This window comes from Poromitra crassiceps (assembly GCF_964638095.1).
Source record: "Poromitra crassiceps genome assembly, chromosome: 20".
Taxonomy (NCBI): Eukaryota; Metazoa; Chordata; class Actinopteri; order Beryciformes; family Melamphaidae; genus Poromitra; species Poromitra crassiceps.
This window is the reverse complement of record NC_139637.1, coordinates 2,024,615-2,045,098: the sequence shown is the minus strand read 5'-3', so window position 1 is coordinate 2,045,098 and position 20,484 is coordinate 2,024,615. Positions and strand designations below refer to the sequence as shown.

Below are 20,484 nucleotides of genomic sequence, written 5' to 3'. Positions count from 1 at the left end.
CTCTCCGAAAACTCAAAGGAGGCAGGAGCACGTGGGACAGTGTGTTGTCTAGTCTTGCAAACAGAAATACGCAAGTGTGTGGCGTGTGTGTGTGTGTGTGTGTGGGGCGTGTGTGTGTGGGGCGTGTGTGTGTGGGGCGTGTGTGTGTGCGTGTGCGTGTGGGTGTGGGGCGCGTGTGTGTGTGGGGCGCGTGTGTGTGTGGGGCGCGCGTGTGTGTGTGTGTGTGTGTGTGTGTGTGTGTGTGTGTGTGTGTGTGTGTGTGTGTGTGTGTGTGTGTGTGTGTGTGTGTGTGTGTGTGTATAGGCCCGAGTGCGGAAACCTGACTTTTTCCCTGGCGTGCGCTGTGGAAACGCTAAACCCCGGGCGCTCGCCCTGTCTGAATGTTTCATCACCAGGGCGGAAGAGAGCGATGGGGGGGAAGAGGGAGGAAGAGGGAGGTTGTTGGAGGGGGGCTGATGGCTTAAGCAGCTAGAATCCCCCCTGTTTCTGACAGTGTCGTTTTACCAACAGAGTCAGAGCTCTCTCTACCATACACGCTCCTTCTCTCTCTCTCTCTCTCTCGCTCCCTTCATCACTGGCCTATTAACTGACGTGTCCAGTTTTACCCCCCCCCCCCTGCCCCGCCCCCTCCCACCAGGCTTCATAGGCGTCCGGCGCTCTGCCCGTTTCCAAAACAGCATTGTTTGCCGGCCAGCAGGGGGCTATAGCCTCCACGGCCCTCGGACCCCCTATTCTCCCCCGGCTCTTTAGCTCGCGCTCAAAGGAGCATTATCGGCCATGACAGTTACAAGAAAAGAGGACGGAATCAAACAGAAGAGTCCATTTAAAAAGTATTACCTACATAATGGATCGGTCCCAATCGATTTCTTATCGTGGCAGAAATGGGACTTTGCGGAGGAGGCGAGTGTAATGGCCGGGGATGTGCGTGTGCACACGGTGCGTGTGTGTGTGCGTGTGCACACGGTGCGTGTGATGTGCGTGTGCACACGGTGCGTGTGTGTGTGCGTGTGCACACGGTGCGTGGGAGTGTGAATTCAAAACCGGACAAAAAACGAGTTGACCGGCGGAGAGTTCCTGACCAGATGTTTGAGATTCTCAGAGCGTGACACTTTGTTTGCTCTCTTAGTGAATGTTCTCCCTTGAAATTAGGCCATGTTATCGTTTGACCGCTCTCATCAGATGAATGGAATGCTGAGATGTTGCCAGCGAGCTAAGTAAGTAGTTGACCTTAAGTGTCGTTTACCAAACATCTTCTCAGTCAGAAGTGGATGATTTCATGGCAGATCTTCCTGAATATGTTTGACTTGTTTTTTCTCCCCTCTCCTCCATTTTAACGCTTAGTGGCTGTAAACTGTAAACGCTTTTAGCCCGAGATGACTAAATACTGTAAACATGGCTGTCGGGTGGCGTTAGAAGAATGATGTGATATTAATGCATTATTATAGTGAACACAACATGCAACATGAAACATGCAACATGCAACATGAAACATGCAACATGCAACATGCAACATGCAACATGCAACATGAAACATGCAACATGCAACATGCAACATGCAACATGCAACACGCAACACGCAACATGCATGCCTGCGTGTGCTGCTTCAACATGGAGGTCCTGTTTGACCGGTCGTTCCATCTGCTCCCTGCAGCCTGCTAGTCCAAACTGACTGAACACACTTGGACACGCACGTCCAAGAATGTCACAAACTCCTGGTGGAATAGTTAGCATGCCTTGAGCTCCGCTCTGGATCCTCTCAGTAACACCAGGTGCCGGAGCCTTTGCGTGAGCGCGACTTAGCTTTCTTGCTCAGTAACGTTGCACGACGACAACGCAGGTTTTCATCCGCCGCGGCCGGTTTCCACCACGCACGCACAGGCTAGCTCTGTTCCACAGCGTTGAGATAGTTTCAGAGCTATAGCTCCGCTAATGCTAACGTGTTTTGCGTGTAGACGCAGGGCCTGGTTAGCGGGCGCACACACAGCGGTGTTAGCTCGTCGGCGTGTTGACTCTCAGAGCGGTGACACACAAACGCAGCCCTGTGCTGCTCGCCCGCTGACGCCGCCCAATAGTTACGGTCGCTGCCGAGCGCAAATCGAACTGGGAACGACTTTGGCAGATTATGTGCAGGACACGCGAATTCTCCCACCTCCGTGTTGGAATTCCCTTTGTGGGAACGTCGAGCAGCACTCCCCCCGCTTCCCGACGCTATACTTCAGACTCCTGCTGCTGGCATGCAGGCAGCCCCCCTGCTGCACATAGACCGGTGTGTCAGCAGCACGCCTGCTGACACACACCGGTAGTACACCGGCACACACACACACACACACACACACACACACACACACACACACACACATTCATGACTTGGAAGATAACCCAGATCCTACTTCCAGCCGGTGTGTGTGTGTGTGCGTGTCTCCTTCCTCCTTCCTCCTCCTCCTCCTCCTCCGTGTGTCCGGCCCCCCTGGTCCTGCTCTCCGGCCAGTCCAGGAGGAGAGCTTGGAGCCGGGGCGAGCGGAGCAGTCAGGGCCGGACCTGGAGGACCTGGAGGAGAAACCTGAGAGAGATTCCAGGGGCCATGGATACTCCTGGAGGGATTTGGTGCAAAGAATCTGTAATCTGCACTTCAAACACGCTCTTAAATCAGTCCCAGGCCGCCAACCCAGGAGTGCCCTAACTCTTGTTGCTGGAGGCCCCCGCTGGTGGAGCGGTACCTTTTCTTTTAAAGCGCGCACGCGCACACACACACGTGCACACGCACACACACACATATGTGTGCACACACACACACACACACACACACACACACACACACGCACATACAGAGTGACTACACACTACATACAAGAGTCCAGATCTGGCAGTTTTTATAGCTCTCCTCTGAGTGACCCCTCTCTCTCTCTCTCCCTTTCTCGCTCTCCCTCTGTTTTTATGTTTTGTGTGCGTGCGTGTGTGTGTGTGTGTGTGTGTCTGTGCACATGTGCGTGCGTGTGTGTGTATGTGTGCCTGTGCACGTGTGTGTGTGTGTGTGTGTGTGTGCGTGTCTTTGTGAATGGTTTGCACAAAGTCGTGCAGCAGTTTGCGTAGGAAAAAGGGGCCGATGGTCGGATCTGATCCGGGCCCCTGAAGAAGGAGCGCCGGTGCCCATCTCTTGTTGTAGGCAGAGTGGTATGAGTGGTGCAGTGGAGGGGCCCCGTGAGGCCCTTGAGTAAACACACAGCCCGCTGAAGTGTGTGTGTGTGTGTGTGTGTGTGTGTGTGTGTGAATAAGGGCCGGCATCATTAGTGTTGGGTGTGAATGGGCTGTAATTAGCCCCCTGTGTGTGTGTGTGTGTGTGTGCGCGCGCCCGTGTGTGTGTGTGTGTGTGTGTGTGTGTGTGTGCGCCCATGTGTGTGTGTGTGAGGTTAGGGACCCAGGGCCCTGTGGGGTCCGTGGGCTCGGGCGCTCTCGCTCGCTCTCTCTCAGGGTTCATCAGCTCATTAAGGAGAGCGCGCCTCCCGTTAAGGGCCCAATTAAGGAGCCGGGCGGTTGGGGCTCGTTTGGACGGCCGAGCAACACTTCAGCTGGATTCCTGAGGCAGCACAATTCAAACGTCTTTCACACCAGCGCGGCTAATTAGCAAAACGACTACACTCGAGGAGGAATAACACACTTTAATCGCTGTGCCATTAGCCGTTTGTAATGCAACGTGAGGTCGTAAAGAAGCGCCGTCACACAGACGAGAGCCGGGGCTGTTGACCGTATTGAGGTTTCTCTAATTTGTGTGCGTAAGTAACGGAAAGCAACAAATCCCAGAGCTGTCCCAGTGTGCCGTGAAGACCGGAGAGGAGGAGAGAGGAGGAGAGGAGAGGAGAGGAGAGGAGGAGAGAGGAGAGGAGAGGAGAGGAGGAGAGAGGGGAGGGGAGGGGAGAGGAGAGGAGAGGAGAGGAGAGGAGAGGAGAGGAGAGGAGAGGAGGGAGGGGAGAGGAGAGGAGAGGAGAAGAGAGGAGGAGAGAGGGGAGGAGAAGAGAGGAGGAGAGGAGAGGAGAGGAGGAGAGAGGAGAGGAGAAGAGAGGAGGAGAGAGGAGAGGGGAGAGGAGAGGAGTAGAGGAGAGGAGAGGAGAGAGGAGAGGAGAGGAGAAGAGAGGAGAGGAGGAGAGAGGAGAGGAGAGGGGAGGAGAGGAGAGGAGGAGAGAGGAGAAGAGAGGAGGAGAGAGGAGAGGGGAGGAGGAGAGAGGGGAGGGGAGGGGAGAGGAGAGGACAAGAGGAGGAGAGGAGAGGACAAGAGAGGAGAGGAGAGGAGAGGAGAGGAGAGGAGGAGAGAGGAGAGGAGAAGAGAGGAGGAGAGGGGAGAGGAGAGGAGTAGAGGAGAGGAGAGGAGAGAGGAGAGGAGAAGAGAGGAGAGGAGGAGAGAGGAGAGGAGAGGGAGGAGAGGAGAGGAGGAGAGAGGAGAAGAGAGGAGGAGAGAGGAGAGGGGAGGAGGAGAGAGGGGAGGGGAGGGGAGAGGAGAGGACAAGAGGAGGAGAGGAGAGGACAAGAGAGGAGGAGAGGAGAGAGGAGAGGAGAGGAGAAGAGAGGAGAGGAGAGAGGAGAGGAGAGGAGAGGAGAGGAGAGGAGAGGAGAGGAGAGGAGGAGAGAGGGGAGGAGAGGAGAGGAGAGGAGAAGAGAAGAGAAGAGAAGAGAGGAGAGGAGAGGAGAGGAGAGGAGAGGAGAGGGGCCGGGGGATTTGGAGAGAGAATAGGGAATGGAGAAATAAGGAAAAAAGGCAGACATCTGAGAATAAGTAGTTGTGCTCTACAGGAATGCAAATTGGCTGGTGGCCTCGCGCTTCCAAACTTCTTCTACTATTATTGGGCAGCTAAATCATGCGCCTCATCTACATCTCTTTGTAGTTGTCTCCAGTTGTTCTCCTGTCCTCTCTTCAAATCTGCTCTCAACTCCCACGTCATTTCAATTTCTCTTCTGCCTCAACTTTAGCTCCTAGAACCTCTAACCATCTATTTCCTCTTTAGACTCTCCATTTTCTTTGTGGAAATCCAAAGGAATCACCTCCTTTTGTGATTTCTATCAGGATAACATATTTCCTAGTTTTCTATCCCTCTCGGGTTAATTTGACTTGCCACGTTCACATCTCTTCAGATATTTTCAGATACGTCGTCACTGTGTGTAACCTCTCAGTACCGCTCCTTCCCTTCTTTACCAATAACTCTGCTTCCCTGGGAGAGATGACTTCATCTTTCACTCGATCAGAGATCACTTATATCTCAGATTTACTACCATTATGTCATTATGTCATAATTATGAAAATGTATGTCATTATGTCATTTCATAACAAATATGTTGTGAAAAAGGGCAGATTGGAGGGAAAACGTGGAGCGGAAGGAAGAGGGGGAGCTAGATGGGGGAGAGCTTGAGACAGATGGAAGGGGAGATCGCTCATCACAGAGCCTCAGGACAGCTGTTCTTTGATATATTAGTGGACACAATGACCTGCAGCCAGCAGCCTGCAGTCACACAAAATAGGGACCCTGGTTCTTGTTGAAGGGGAGGTGGAGGGGGTGGATCGACTTCTGCCATTTGTGGACGCGCGTTAGCGGGGCAGGCAGCACAGCACAGCACAGCACAGCATGGGGGATGGGGGGAGAGAGTTGTTTCTAAAATTACGAGCGTGAAGTGAAGTGACGCATCTATTTATTCCCGAGGCTTTTCTTGGTTTGCCGAGAAGGAAGCTGTATAAAAGCGAGCCGAGCACGCGCTCAAACCTGGATTTGCTTTTTGCTGCACTATCATTAGCAATTCTAAACACGTTTGTCAATTAATCAATGCTTAACGAACGCCGTCAAGTTAGTTTGGCCACTGCTCCACTCCATCCACCACCCTGCAACAACGACAACTTTTAACGAACCGCTGAATATTCGTTCGCCGCTAATTAATTGGAGGTTTGTCATAATAGACTTTTGTTTTGTCCTGTTTATTGATTTGCTTATGAACAATAATAGTCACGTTCAGTAACTGCGTATTTTAACAGACAATGAGATGTAATTACTCTGCAAAGTACACAGGGTCTAAGTTCCATAATGTTGCTATATTGTCTTGTCTTATTACTAGCCATACATAAAAACTAACCTGACTGCAGGGGGCGCAACCATCGCCCAGAGGTGGATGAAAGGAAAACAAAGAAATGGAGCGAGTCAAACTGTCATTGTGTTGATACATGGAGGGGTAGAGAGAGCTGTATCCAAAGAAAAGAAGGTGCAGAGAGAGAGAGACACAGCGGACATCCCTCAATGCCACTGCAGGAGATGTGCTGCTTCCTCCAGGGAGCGGCGCGGTGAGGCCCGGTGAGGCCCGCTTTGAAAAGAGCTGCGTCTGCTGCTGGGCTCCGGGCCGGGCAGCAGGTGTGACACCTCCCCAGGCCACCAGGGTTCCCGCAACTCCCCGCACTCTTCTTCTGTTATTACATCTTTTTTAGGCCCCATGAAAGAGAGGGAGCAGATGAGCCGCAGAGCCCGAGCGAGAGAGAGAGGCAGAGTGGGGTAGATTGTGTTTCTTTTGATTGATAGCAGGCCTGTGACTAATGCATAGATTTATAATAATTTTCTCCAGCGATGGCCGATTATGCACGGCTGATAAATTATCATCCCCGTTTGTCCGGTGTGGACATTATCCCTAACGAATGGAGGGGTTTGGGGAAGGGGGTCTCGTTGAAATGACCTCACTCTCGCTCTTAACAGCTTTCTGGCATTACCCCCACCCCATAGCAGAGGCTATACAGACCCACGTGTGCGCATGGGGTAATATCTTATCTGTGCTAACATGACATTCTGTAACCTGAGTATAGCACACAAGCATAAATAATCCATAATGTGTATCAGGAATTAACATTCCAATTTTCAGTCTATTATTTTCCGACACGTGCCAACGTTCTGGGAGAACGTCGTGTGTTTCCATATGAAGAGCGAGAGAGAAGGTCCAGATGAGCGCGAGAGACAATTTTCCTCCGTCTCCTCTCCTCTCCTCTCCTCTCCTCTCCTCTCCTCTCCTCTCCTCTCCTCTCCTCTCCTCTCCTCTCCTCTCTTCTCTTCTCTTCTCTTCTCCTCTCCTCTCCACTCCTCTCCTCTCCACTCCTCTCCTCTCCTCTCCACTTCTCTCCACTCCTCTCCACTCCCGTCCCCTCCTCTCCTCTCCTCTCCTCTCCTCTCCTCTCCTCTCCTCTCCTCTCCTCTCCTCTCCTCTCCCCTCCTCTCTTCTCCTCTCCTCTCCTCTCCTCCTCTCCTCTCCTCCTCTCCTCTCCTCCTCTCCTCTCCCCTCCTCTCCTCTCCCCTCCCCTCCTCTCCCCTCCTCCCCTCTCCTCTCCCCTCCTCTCCTCTTCACTCTCCTCTCCTCTCCCCTCCTCTCCTCTCCACTCCTCTCCTCTCCCCTCCTCTCCTCCTCTCCTCCTCTCCTCTCCCCTCCTCTCCTCTCCCCTCCTCTTCTCTCCTCTCCTCCTCTCCTCTCCTCTCCTCTCCTCTCCTCTCCTCTCCTGCTGCCATGCGGTGAAATGTGGCCGACCTCTCAGATTGGTGTTTTTTATGACAGAGCAGGTAGTACGCAGCCAAGTGAGAATGTCCGGCTTGATATTAGAGTCATAAATCATAGTGGTTCTCCGGGAACAGAGAGACTTAAGGTTTTTTTTCAGGACTCAACGAGGAATCAAGAGATGACAGATAACGGATAACAAATTCTTAGTTCAGATACGTCTTTGCTACGGCCACAGAAGTCAACATTTTAATTGTAAGCGAGTTAAGAGTCTGTTTGGCTGGAGATGATGAGGAAGATAGTTTGTTCTTAAAGCGTGGTGGTGGCCAGCAAAGCAGGACTTTCATCCTCTAACGATCGGCGTGCGCCGCCGCCTGAATACATAACGAGGGATGCAAGTTTGTGATTTATCAGCACAAAGATAGTCTCTGTCACACTCTGCCCTTCTGTCTCGACTCTCATCCCCCCCTCGTGTTTCGCCTGTGCGCTTTTGTGTCGTGACTGACTGGCTCCTCGCATTCATCTCAATGCGATGTTTGAAAGTGGCTGTTTTTCTGAGCCGCTGTCTAAAATTGAATTCCCAGGCAGACAGACTGCCACAACAGCCTGAGCAGCATTCTGCAAAGAATTAGTCACTTACTTCTGCGCAACTTTTATGTTTTGGAGGTATTGAGAGGCGACGTTGTTGGTTTTAATGAGCTTTTTGTCCAAAGTGAACCTGTCGAGTTGACGAGTTACTGAAGGGATTTGAGCTGATTGATGGACGGACAGGATGACTTTTTACAATTGAGGTCATTCAGTGCCGCAGGAGTGAGTCCTAAACCCTACAGGAGTGAGTCCTAAACCCTACAGGAGTGAGTCCTAAACCCTACAGGAGTGAGTCCTAAACCCTACAGGAGTGAGTCCTAAACCCTACAGGAGTGAGTCCTAAACCCTACAGGAGTGAGTCCTAAACCCTACAGGAGTGGGTTTACCCTACAGGAGTGAGTCCTAAACCCTACAGGAGTGAGTCCTAAACCCTACAGGAGTGAGTCCTAAACCCTACAGGAGTGAGTCCTAAACCCTACAGGAGTGAGTCCTAAACCCTACAGGAGTGAGTCCTAAACCCTACAGGAGTGAGTCCTAAACCCTACAGGAGTGAGTCCTAAACCCTACAGGAGTGAGTCCTGAACCCTACAGGAGTGAGTCCTAAACCCTACAGGAGTGAGTCCTGAACCCTACAGGAGTGAGTCCTAAACCCTACAGGAGTGAGTCCTAAACCCTACAGGAGTGAGTCCTAAACCCTACAGGAGTGAGTCCTGAACCCTACAGGAGTGAGTCCTAAACCCTACAGGAGTGAGTCCTGAACCCTACAGGAGTGAGTCCTAAACCCTACAGGAGTGAGTCCTAAACCCTACAGGAGTGAGTCCTAAACCCTACAGGAGTGAGTCCTCACCCTACAGGAGTGAGTCCTAAACCCTACAGGAGTGAGTCCTAAACCCTACAGGAGTGAGTCCTAAACCCCACAGGAGTGAGTCCTAAACCCTACAGGAGTGAGTCCTAAACCCTACAGGAGTGAGTCCTAAACCCTACAGGAGTGAGTCCTAAACCCTACAGGAGTGAGTGAGTCCTAAACCCTACAGGAGAGTCCTAAACCCTACAGGAGTGAGTCCTAAACCCTACAGGAGAGTCCTAAACCCTACAGGAGTGAGTCCTAAACCCTACAGGAGAGTCCTAAACCCTACAGGAGTGAGTCCTAAACCCTACAGGAGTGAGTCCTAAACCCTACAGGAGTGAGTCCTAAACCCTACAGGAGTGAGTCCTAAACCCTACAGGAGTGAAACCCTACAGGAGTGAGTAGGAGTGAGTCCTAAACCCTACAGGAGTGAGTCCTAAACCCTACAGGAGTGAGTCCTAAACCCTACAGGAGTGAGTCCTAAACCCTCCAGGAGTGAGTCCTAAACCCTCCAGGAGTGAGTCCTAAACCCTCCAGGAGTGAGTCCTGAACCTACAGGAGTGAGTCCTAAACCCTACAGGAGTGAGTCCTAAACCCTACAGGAGTGAGTCCTAAACCCTACAGGAGTGAGTCCTAAACCCTACAGGAGTGAGTCCTAAACCCTACAGGAGTGAGCCCTAAACCCTACAGGAGTGAGTCCTAAAAATACGTCATACGTCTATTGGGACTAAGTTTATTTATTTTCTTCTGATTTCCCCCCATTTTCTCCCCAATTGTACTTGGCCAATTTCCCCCTGCTGCCCGGTCGCTGCTCCACCCCCTCTGCCGATCTGTGGAGAGCCGTAGACTAGCACCATGCTTCCTCCGATACATGTGCAGTCGCCAGCCGCCTTCTTTTCACCTGACAGCGGGGAGCTTCACCGGCGGGACGTAGCACGTGGGAGGGGTCATGCTATTCCCACCCAGTTCCCTTGTGCCCCGAACAGGCGCCCCGACCGGCCAGAGGAGGCGCTAGTGCAGTGACCACGACACATACCCCTAATCCGGCTTCCCACCTGCAGACACAGCCAATTGTGACGTCCGACCAAACCGGAGGTAACACGGGGGGGGGGGGGGGGGGGGGGGGGGGGGGCGCGAACCTGCAACCCTCGTGTTGGTAGGCAGGGAATCTACCGCTACACTACCCGGACGCCCTCAAAGGGTTAATTTTTAAACAGTAGAGTATTTGGGTGCAAAACTAGCTGTGTTTATATAGATTTTGTCCCTAAACTAATAGAAACTACAGCAAAGATCATGTATTAACATGACTGTTATTGTCAACAGCTTGAGTCATTTCCAGCCTTGTTTTTGCAACAGTGTGTGTTGTCATTGATCAGCTGACCGGCTGATCAACCCCCTGCAGGCCCGCATCACATGTCTCTAGTTATTAATGTTTCATAAGAAACAAGCAAAATAAGTACAGATTCATGGGGTTTAGAAGAGTGGTGCTGTGCCTAATCCATGTGTCTCTGGGTGGAGTGTGACGTGGAGGTGGTGGTAGTTTAATGTGTCTCTGGGTGGAGGTGGTAGTTTACTGTGGTCAGTGGGTGGAGGATGAAGCGGAGGTGGTGGTAGTTTACTGTGGTCAGTGGGTGGAGGATGAAGCGGAGGTGGTGGTAGTTTACTATAGTCTCTGGGTGGAGGATGAAGTGGAGGTGGTGGTAGGTTACTGTAGTCAGTGGGTGGAGGATGAAGCGGAGGTGGTGGTAGTTTACTATAGTCTCTGGGTGGAGGATGAAGCGGAGGTGGTGGTAGGTTACTATAGTCAGTGGGTGGAGGATGAAGCGGAGGTGGTGGTAGTTTACTAGTCTCTGGGTGGAGGATGAAGCGGAGGTGGTGGTAGGTTACTGTAGTCAGTGGGTGGAGGATGAAGCGGAGGTGGTGGTAGGTTACTATAGTCAGTGGGTGGAGGATGAAGCGGAGGTGGTGGTAGTTTACTATAGTCTCTGGGTGGAGGATGAAGTGGAGGTGGTGGTAGGTTACTGTAGTCGGTGGGCGGGGCTCGAGCCCAGCCCTGATTGGATTGATCCTGTTCTTGTTTACAAGCGGCCTCTCTCTCTCTCTCTCTCTCTCTCTCTCTCTCTCTCTCTACAATCGGCACGGTTTAATAGCGCGCGCGGCGTCCCAGAAGGCTTGTTGCATGCCGTGTCCGTTTTGTGCGAAACAAAAGTGCCGGGAAAGGGAGAAGGGGAAAGGAACCCCCAGGGGAGCTGTGAAGCTACGCTGGAGCCCCTCCGGCTCCGGGCTCCATGCCAGGATCACGTTTCAACCTCACCCGGCGATATACACCCCACATAGGAGGAAACCACAACACCGTGTCGAGCACTGCCAGCCACCGCGCGCGCGACGCGAGCTAGCTAGCTAGCCCGAGGCTGTTTGCCTTTCCCTCGGCTAGTGCGGAAAAGTCACCGTGACTTTGGAAATGAGGAACACGGTGAGGTTCCAAAAATGGCGAGCAAACTTAGCACACTCCCCCTGAACTCTCAGCGCTCTAATTCTTCAGGACCTCCCCGAAGAGAAGCGGAGCGTTCTGATGACGAAGAGGGCCCGGCCCGCCGCCGCAGTCTTCATCATCATCATCATCACACACTCCTCCTATAGGATGCAGCAGCGCCACACAGGTCCCCTCAATAAATCCCGGGCGGACACAAAAGCTGTCAGTGGGACTGCTGCTGAATAGATTAATAAGATTTCCATAATTAGGCAGCGCTCCCGGGGACAATAGGATCCTTCAGGCTTTGTCTCAGGATCCGAGGGGCTTGTACCGAGGCCGCGCGCACGTCTGCCGGGCGGCCGTCCGCCACAATGGCCGCACAGACAGTAAGGCGGTCAGCAGAGAACATCTGTCTCTCCTGGGGCCTGGAGCGCACACACACATGCCACACACACACACACACACACACACACACACACACACACACACACACACACACACAAGCACACACACACACCGAGGGAAGTTTCACACACTAGCTTCTTATCAACCTCCCTGCAGAACAACACCAAGGCCATCGGTCAGAAGAGCAGTATCCTGATCACATCTTTATGTATGTTATTACTGAGTTATTACTATGTTATTACCGAGTTATTACTATGTTATTACTGAGTTATACTTAACTCAGTGATGATCACAGCTGATTTGTCTTGCGGTGATTCAAGATAACTTTTGTCAGTTGATATTGTCAGTCACAAAATAACCGAAATTTTCCTTTCACAAGGCTCAACAGTGCACGTTTAAAACACATTTAAACACACACACACACACACACACACACACACACACACACACAGCTACAACAGATAAGAACAGTGTTAAACACATCCTACTTAAAAAGAAAATCTGGGCGATGATTGCACAAGGAACAAAATATTTTTTTATAGTTGTTTTTCCGGGGCACTGGGACTGTAGCGCTGACCTGGTGGCAGTAACTGATTTGTGTTCCAGTGCAGTTTGAAATATGAAATCATTAAACACTTGGCCAAACCCCCCTGGAGACTGGATCTCAGTGCAGCTTTTCTCATAATGAGGACGGGAACAAAAAGGCCTCCAAAATAATTGAATGGGAGAGGATATCCATTTCCTTGTCCGTTCTTATTAAGAGTGGAGTTTCTTTTATTATGAAAGCTCTAGTTGATGGGTTGGCCACCGTGTCTGAAAGATAGCCTAAAAAGGTTCCTTAGTAGTGAACATGTAACATAAGATAACAACAAAAAAGTCTCAGTATTGCAATATTGATTATGGAGTTGAAAAATGTATCATGATATGATATAGGCCTATACTTAAAATTAGAGCTGCAACGATTAATCGATTAGTCGATCGACAGAAAATTAATGGACAACTATTTTGATAATCGATTAATCGTTTCGAGTACAATTTTAAGAGAAAAGGTCTAAATTCTCTGATTCCAGCTTCTTAAATGTGAATGTTTTCTGGTTTCTTTACTCCTGTATGACAGTAAAGTAAACTGATATTATCTTTGAGTTGTGGACAAAACAACAAGACATTTGAGGACGTCATCTTGGACTTTGGGAAACACTGATCGTCATTTGCTACCATTTTCTGACATTTTATAGACCAGACAACTAATCGATTAATCGAGAAAATAATCGACAGATTAATCAATTATGAAAATAATCGTTAGTTGCAGCCCTACTGAAAATATGGCTACCTACGACTGGATTGCAAAATTTACAAATCATTATGACAATGTATTGCCATCCAACCTAACTTGTTCCTAACTTGTCTGTACAGATTTCACAAGTTCCATGTCAATTTCTCGCTGCGTGGCTCATTTGTATCGCACATTACAATCTAACGCACCGAGCCACAGATTGGAGTCAATCTTATGGTCGCACGCCCCTACCCAGTACCCACACAGTCCATCTACACACTACCCACACAGTCCATCTACACACTACCCACACAGTCCATCTATTCTACACACTACCCACACAGTCCATCTACACACTACCCACACAGTCCATCTACACACTACCCACACAGTCCATCTACACACTACCCACACATAGCCTGGGTAAACCCATCCCCCACGTGACCTGCTCTCAGACCTGTTCTCAGTCACTATGACTAGTGGCTAGTGACTGGGAACTGAGAGAGCAGGTCACGTGGTGGCTGGGTTTACCTAGGCTAACCCACACAGTCCATCTACACACTACCCACACAGTCCATCTACACATTGTCCTGATTTCCTCGTTCTAATCTTAGCTTTCTTCCTGTCTCTCCAGTGAAGTAATCTGCATGATAGCTCTTTAATTTAAGCCCAAGTGTAGATTAGATCTTGCTCAATTTATTGCTGCTCTAAAAACCACAATCCTGCAGAGGGCCGGATCTAATTACATGGAAAGGAGCTCAACTGCTGTGTTCATCAGGGGAGGGTAATGGCCTGCCCACCACCGCTCATCTAACTTCCTGTCTACACACAAAGAATTATGACATACAATCAGTGTTGGGCAAGTTACTTTCAAAATGTAATATACTACATATTACTAGTTACTTTCATTTGAAAGTAATACGTTACTTTACAATATTACTACTGTCTGTGTAGAGTAACTCATTACTACACTACTTTTGCATTACTTTCACCAAAATAACTGCAGTAGCAGAATGACATCGCCGCCCCGGAACCATCCCGAAAAATAATTTAAACCGCCTTGAAGTCAGTGGAAGCCATCCAAAATTCTAAATGTTATTGTTTTCCTTTGTTATTGTCATCTATAGTGGTTATTTGCATAAAAACACAGTTTGATGAGGAAATTATTATATCTTTTTTAAATATGTGCTTTGATTTAATAAAATGTAACTCAATTTGTAACTTGAGTTACTTAGCAAAGTAACTGGTATAATATTACTGAAATCATATAACTAATAACTTATATTACTGAGTTACTGCTAAAAGTAATATATTACATGTAATATGTTACTTTTGTAATGAGTTACCCCCAACACGTATAATGCATATTTTATGTCGTGTATGTTAAGAGAAATTAAGCTGTTTCTCTCTGCTCTGAGGAAGTTAACTGCATGGTGGTTGGTTTGCTCAGGTATGGGGGCAGCTGGCCATTACTCTGATCAGGGGGGTAGGAGGCAGGAGAGGAGTCCATTCTGTATTGGTTTGCGGCTGTGATGATGGAGTGGACAGCAGTTAGCCCGCCTCACTGAGCCTGATCATGTCCGCCCCAGTCCGCTTAGAGAGGACGGAGCGCCTGCTGTCCACTCCCTCCCTCCCTCCCTCCCTCCCTCCCTACCCGCCCGCCCCGCCCGGCCCGCTGCAGGTTTTATGAGCTCCCCTGGGCTCTCATCCATCTCTGTCACACACAGGCCCCATTATTGGGCCCTGCTCACAAACTGGTCGGGGCTGCAGATGGAGGGGAAGGAACGGCCTGCAGGACATATACGCTTTCTGCAGGCAGCAGCCCTGGACAATGACCCCCGCGCGCGCGCGAGCCAAAAGCACCATAATATGCAGGTCAGCTGGGGTGTGGAGAGCGGAGACGCACAATGTCTTCAGCATGTTTGTAAGAAAAGAGAGAGAGAGAGAGACATGTGAACACCAGCAGTGTGAGAATGTTATTCCTGGTGGTGGTGGTGGTGGGTGGGTGTGTGTGCGTCTGTGTGTGGGTTGGCTGCAGCTTAGGGAGGGACGTACTTGTAACTGGTTGGGGGCCATTGGGAACTTAAGAGGCAGTGGATTTGAATATGAAGGACATGATAATCCAATGGCCATCTGGTCTCATCGCACTGAATGAATAACAGACGTAATCTGAAAACACACATGGGAGGTTTTGGGCCAAGAGAGAGAGAGGCTGGAGAAGGAGGGCAAAGTTGAGGAGCAGAGAGAGAGAGCTGCTGGAGAGAGTGGGAGAGTCGCTGTGGCCAGTGTGGATATTGAGTTTTGATTTAAATGGCAATAAGAGACCTGGCTCCACACACACAGACAGCCAGCTATGAATAATGAATTGTCAAGGCGTCCAGTGAAGGCGAAGGCAGACAGGCCGGTAATGACGGCGTGTGCTTTATTCTCCTCTCGCTCTCTAGCTCTCTGCCTGGAGTCGTAGTCCTCCTCACCTCAGGCGGAATCGTGACAGTTCAATAAGGCCCAGCTATGCGTGGAATGTCAAAGCTAAAATGCCTCCGCGAGAGGTAGCCGCTGTCGTCTTCGTGCGATGGCTGATTCTATAGCGATCACAGGGTTATTATGTGTCTATATGTATTATGTGTATATATACTGTAGCGATCACAGGGTTACTATGTGTCTATATGTATTATGTGTATATATACTGTAGCCATATTTGACACATTACAATCATTCTTCTTCACTGTGTCCATATTATTATATTATTATATCATTAGCTACACATGTTGTACACATGTTACAAATGTACACTCAAACAGTATATTTTTTACATCAAAAAAGGACAAACAGAAAATAACAAACAAACCCTGTTAATGTTAATGAAAATGATCAATGTATGTATTATGACACCTATACATTTTGGAAGTCAAGTTGTTAGACTAGCCGGCATATATTTTATTTCACACATTGTAAAAACAAAAATCGAAGGAAAATAAATAACACTGTTTGGTGGGAGCATGGATGGAAAGTGGAGCAATTTTTTGGAGCAAATTTTTTTTTTTTGTAGCGCTAACGCCGTGTCTCCAGTTAGCTCGCTGCGTATGATCAATCAGGCCTCGGCCGGCCCGCTGGAGTCAACCAGAGGAACAGAACAGACATTCCACTTTCCCAACGTTCCATGGGAGAGACTGTGCTGATGAATAGCACACTATGCTGCAATCCCAAACCCAACCCCCCTCTCTCTTCTCTCACTCACTCTCTCTCTCCACACCACTGTCCACACAAACACACACACACCCAATCCTCCCCGAGTCCTCCCCCCTCCCTCTCTCTCCCTCCCTCTGTCCAGCAGCCGGCCACTGGGCCTTCTCAGCTCGGCCGGCCGTACGTACGCTGGGTGGGTGGGTGTGCTGGTGGGTGGTAGGTGGGGGTGGAGGGTGGAGGGTGGAGGAGGAGGGAGGAGAGAGCAGGCATTCAGAGCAACATGCACAGGGAGAGATAACAATAGGTCCTCTGGGAGACCTGCAGATGCTGCTGGTGCACAGGGAATAGTAGGATCTTATCACGATGACTCGAGGAGCGAGCTGGGAAACGGCAAAACAACACATCCAGTCTTCCTGATCGCCTTTCAATCTCCCTCCTCTCTTTCTCTCTCTCTCTTTCTTAACCGTCCCTCTCTCTCCCTCTCTCTCTTTACCGTCCCTCTCTCCCTCTCTCTCTTTACCGTCCCTCTTTCTCTCTCTTTACCATCCCTCTCTCCCTCTCTCTCTCTCTCTCTTTACCGTCCCTCTCTCCCTCTCTCTCCCTCTCTCTCTCCCTCTCGGGGAAATCCGAGCCCCTTCTGCTACCAGGCATGACGGTAACACTAAAACAGAATCCGTTCCAAACAGGAGAAAGCCTATTTGTTGTCACTGGCTGTGTGGAGAAGAGAGGAGAGGAGAGGAGGGGGCCATGTCGGACCATGTGGGGGCCATGTTGGACCATGTGTCACTGTGTGGACATGATAGGGGTGAGGAAGTCACAGTCATGGAAGGATAGTTAGACGCTGTGGTGGCGCTCTCGATCCAGCCTATTTCACTGGTCTGAGCAAGTACTAAAACATCAACAATATCAGACTATCAATCTGAATTTTGAGTTTCATATTTTTACAACATTTGACACCAGCACTTTTACAATATCCTAACCCTAGTTGGGACGCAGCTGGATTCGCGCGAGATCATGAGATCGCGATCACACGACAAAACATACAGTATCTTGGCCGCGCTCCGATCGATCGCTTTGAATCTGAACTGCTGGTTTTTGCACCAATCGGTGTCCTATGAGGCAGCTACGGGCGGGTCTTTAGGTGTGACACCAGCGAGAGCGAGCGCGTGACAGACGGACGCTTCATCCAATCACCTGCCAGGTATTTTTTTGAAAGTGCCCGGCCTTTGAAACGTGAGAACAAACCATCTGGCAGCGTCGTCAGGTTGACCTGTGACATGAACGTCAATGTAAATAATTCTGAGCTGGTTTCTCTTGTGTTTCTGTCGTCCAGGCCTGTTGAAGATGCACTGGAACCCGGAGCATGCCCAGTCCCTCAGCCAGTGGCCTGAGCAGCACCTGGACGTGTCCTCCACCACCTCGTCTCCGGCCCACAAGTCTGAGCTGTACAGCGGCCGCGGCGGCCGTGGCTACAACTACGCCTGGGCCAACGATGACATCTCCGCCCTCACGGCCTCCAACCTGCTGAAGCGCTACGCCGAGAAGTACGCCGGCGTGCTCGACTCGCCGTACGACCGGCCGCCCGGGGGCGTGGTGGGTGCCTACCCGGAGCCGGGCGCCTTCAAGACGGAGCTGGAGCCCTGGCCGCTGTCGCACGGCACCGACGGCGGCGCCTACTCCCTGGTGGCCCCCGGGAGCCACGACAGCCTCTCGGGGGCCAAGGCTGTGGCCACGTCGGCGGGCCCCCCGGGGGTGGGTAGTGTGTCGGTGGTCAACAGTAACCTCTCGGACTCCGGCTACAGCGGCAGCAGCTCCTGCAGTGGCTCCCATTCCGGCGAGTACCCCCCGAGCTACAACGCCACCTATCTGTCCTCGGGGTACTGTCCCCAACCCGGCGCAGCACTTCCCCCCGCCTCCCTCCACGCCCTCCAGTCCAGCTATAGCCCGACCACGCCCGTCTATAGCTACGCCCCCAGCACGTACCCCCACCAGACCGGCCTTGGCCCCGGCTACAGCCACCCCTCTGCGACCTACCTGCCCTCTGGCCTGCCGGCACCTACCCCCGTGCCGTCGAGGCCCACGGTGGTAGGAGGCAGCTACAGCTACCAGAGCGCCGGCCTCGGGACGGCCGAGTCTGGAGGGACGTTAAAGAGGAAAGCGTTTGAGATGAGTCTAGAGGAGGACGAGGCAGCGGACGGTTCCCGCTACAGGAAATACGGCTATGACCCCGTGAAGACCGAGGGGAACTCGCCCTACAATGACAAGAGCGAGTGCCGGGGGAACGGCTTCAGCAGCGCGGGCAGCACAGACCCTCAGACCTTCAAGCCCACTAAGCCCTCCTCCCAGCCCCTGGTATCTCCTCCGTACGGGGTCGCAGGGGAGTACAGCCCCCCGGCGGGCATGACGGGGGAGAACGGAGGCGGGGAGCAGGGCTTCACCCAACAGCAGCAGCAGCACCGCTCCCAGGCCCACAAACGGCCCGCCTTGTGCGGTCCGCCCGGTGAGACTCTGAAGAGCCCGGACCCCCGATTGCTGGACCTCGTCAACGGGGAGCTGTTGGACTGCAGCCCGGCTCTGGGCTGGGGGGAGCTGGCCGGACTCACCCACGTCAAGGCCGCCCTTGAGGAGGACCTGCTGTGGCCCGTGTTGAGGCCCAGCCCGGCGGTGCGGCCGCCCAGAACCGTCCTGCTGTTTGGGCCGCGGGGAGGCGGCAAGACCACGTTGGCCCGCTCCTTGGCGTCACAGCTAGGCGGGTCCTTCTACCAGCTGAGCGGCGCCATGCTGGCGTCTAAAGGGAAGGCGGAGGCGGAGCACATTTTGGGCGCTCTGTTGCAGGTGGCGGGGGCGCGGCAGCCCTCGGTGGTGCTGCTCGGCCAGGCGGAGGCCATGATGGAAGAGGAGGGGCTGAGACAGGCGCTGCTCTCCACCCTGGAGAAAGCCCAGGTGGGCACCACGGGTCTGGTGATCATCGTATGCGCCACCGGCAGGCCCGACCTGCTGCAGGACGCGGTCCACCGGAGCTTCGCCAAGCGGTACCACGTGGGCCTGCCGGACGCCGGCATGCGCCGACAGGTGCTGCTGCAGGCGCTGGCGCCCCACGGCTTCAGCCTGAGCGAGAGGGAGCTGGGTGCCGTGCTGCAGCGCACAGAGGGCTTCTCCGTGTGGGAGCTGCTGCAGCTCAGCCAGCAGGCCCTCACCTCGGCCTCCTCCTCCTCCACCGTGGGGGCCCTGCACGCTCTGTCCAGCACGCCCTCCACCTCCACGCCCCCAGCCTTCACACACTTTGAGAATGCCTTCTGCAAGGTGCGCCCGCACGCCACCGCCCCCAAAGAACTGGACACGTGTACAGAGTGGAGCAAGGTGTACAGCCACTGAGACGAAACGCAGCCAGCCTCTGTCCTGGGGACTGCTCTACTACGCCCCCTGTCTCTGTCCTGGGGGACTGCTCTACTACGCCCCCTGTCTCTGTCCTAGGGGGACTGCTCTACTACGCCCCCTGTCTCTGTCCTGGGGGACTGCTCTACTACGCCCCCCTGTCTCTGTCCTGGGGGACTGCTCTACTACGCCCCCTGTCTCTGTCCTGGGGGACTGCTCTACTACGCCCCCCTGTCTCTGTCCTGGGGGACTGCTCTACTACGCCCCCCTGTCTCTGTCCTGGGGGACTGCTCTACTACGCCCCCCTGTCTCTGTCCTGGGGGACTGCTCTACTACGCCCCCCTGTCTCTGTCCTGGGGGACTGCTCTACTACGCCCCCTGTCTTTGCTTTGACATGCCTTGGGAATGTTTTGTTGTTGTTTTTGTTTATTACCTATTATGCAGCCAAAAGAGTTAAGAGGAGCTCAAAGACACGGGAGAGCTGATCAAGTTGTTTTACTGACATAAGCATGCCGAGGTGTGCTGTTCTTGTTTTTTGCTATTAATATACACAATGTTTTATTTTCCCCAAAGATTAAAAAGAAAAGAAAAAAAGAAGATAAATAGGCCTTGTTGAGTGGGGTAGTGTATTAGTTATTTGGCCAATGGGAAAATTAGATAGTTATTTGGATGCTCTCAGAGATCCTCCTGATTATCCTTGGTCCAGGACACAATCAATGATTTGTTGCTAGGTGACGTGGTCCAAGATGATGGAGAACCTAATCACCCCCCCCCCCCTTTGACTGCTACTCTCAGGATCCTATTTATTGCCAGTCCACTCCCGTGGTACCCTCCCGT

At 52.0% G+C, this 20,484-nt stretch overlaps 1 protein-coding gene across 1 annotated transcript in view; it reads left to right on the top strand.

Moving 5' to 3' along the window:
• The window catches only part of fignl2 (fidgetin like 2), a gene marked incomplete at its 3' end in the record, with an annotated part of 20,413 nt that extends 766 nt beyond the window's left edge, over window positions 1–19,647 (top strand). The window contains exon 2 of the mRNA XM_083657167.1: window positions 17,606–19,647. Within this exon, the coding sequence (XP_083513293.1) occupies window positions 17,606–19,647 (2,042 nt within the window). The remainder of the gene's footprint in view (window positions 1–17,605) is intronic.
• Between the last annotated feature and the right edge of the window lie 837 nt (window positions 19,648–20,484).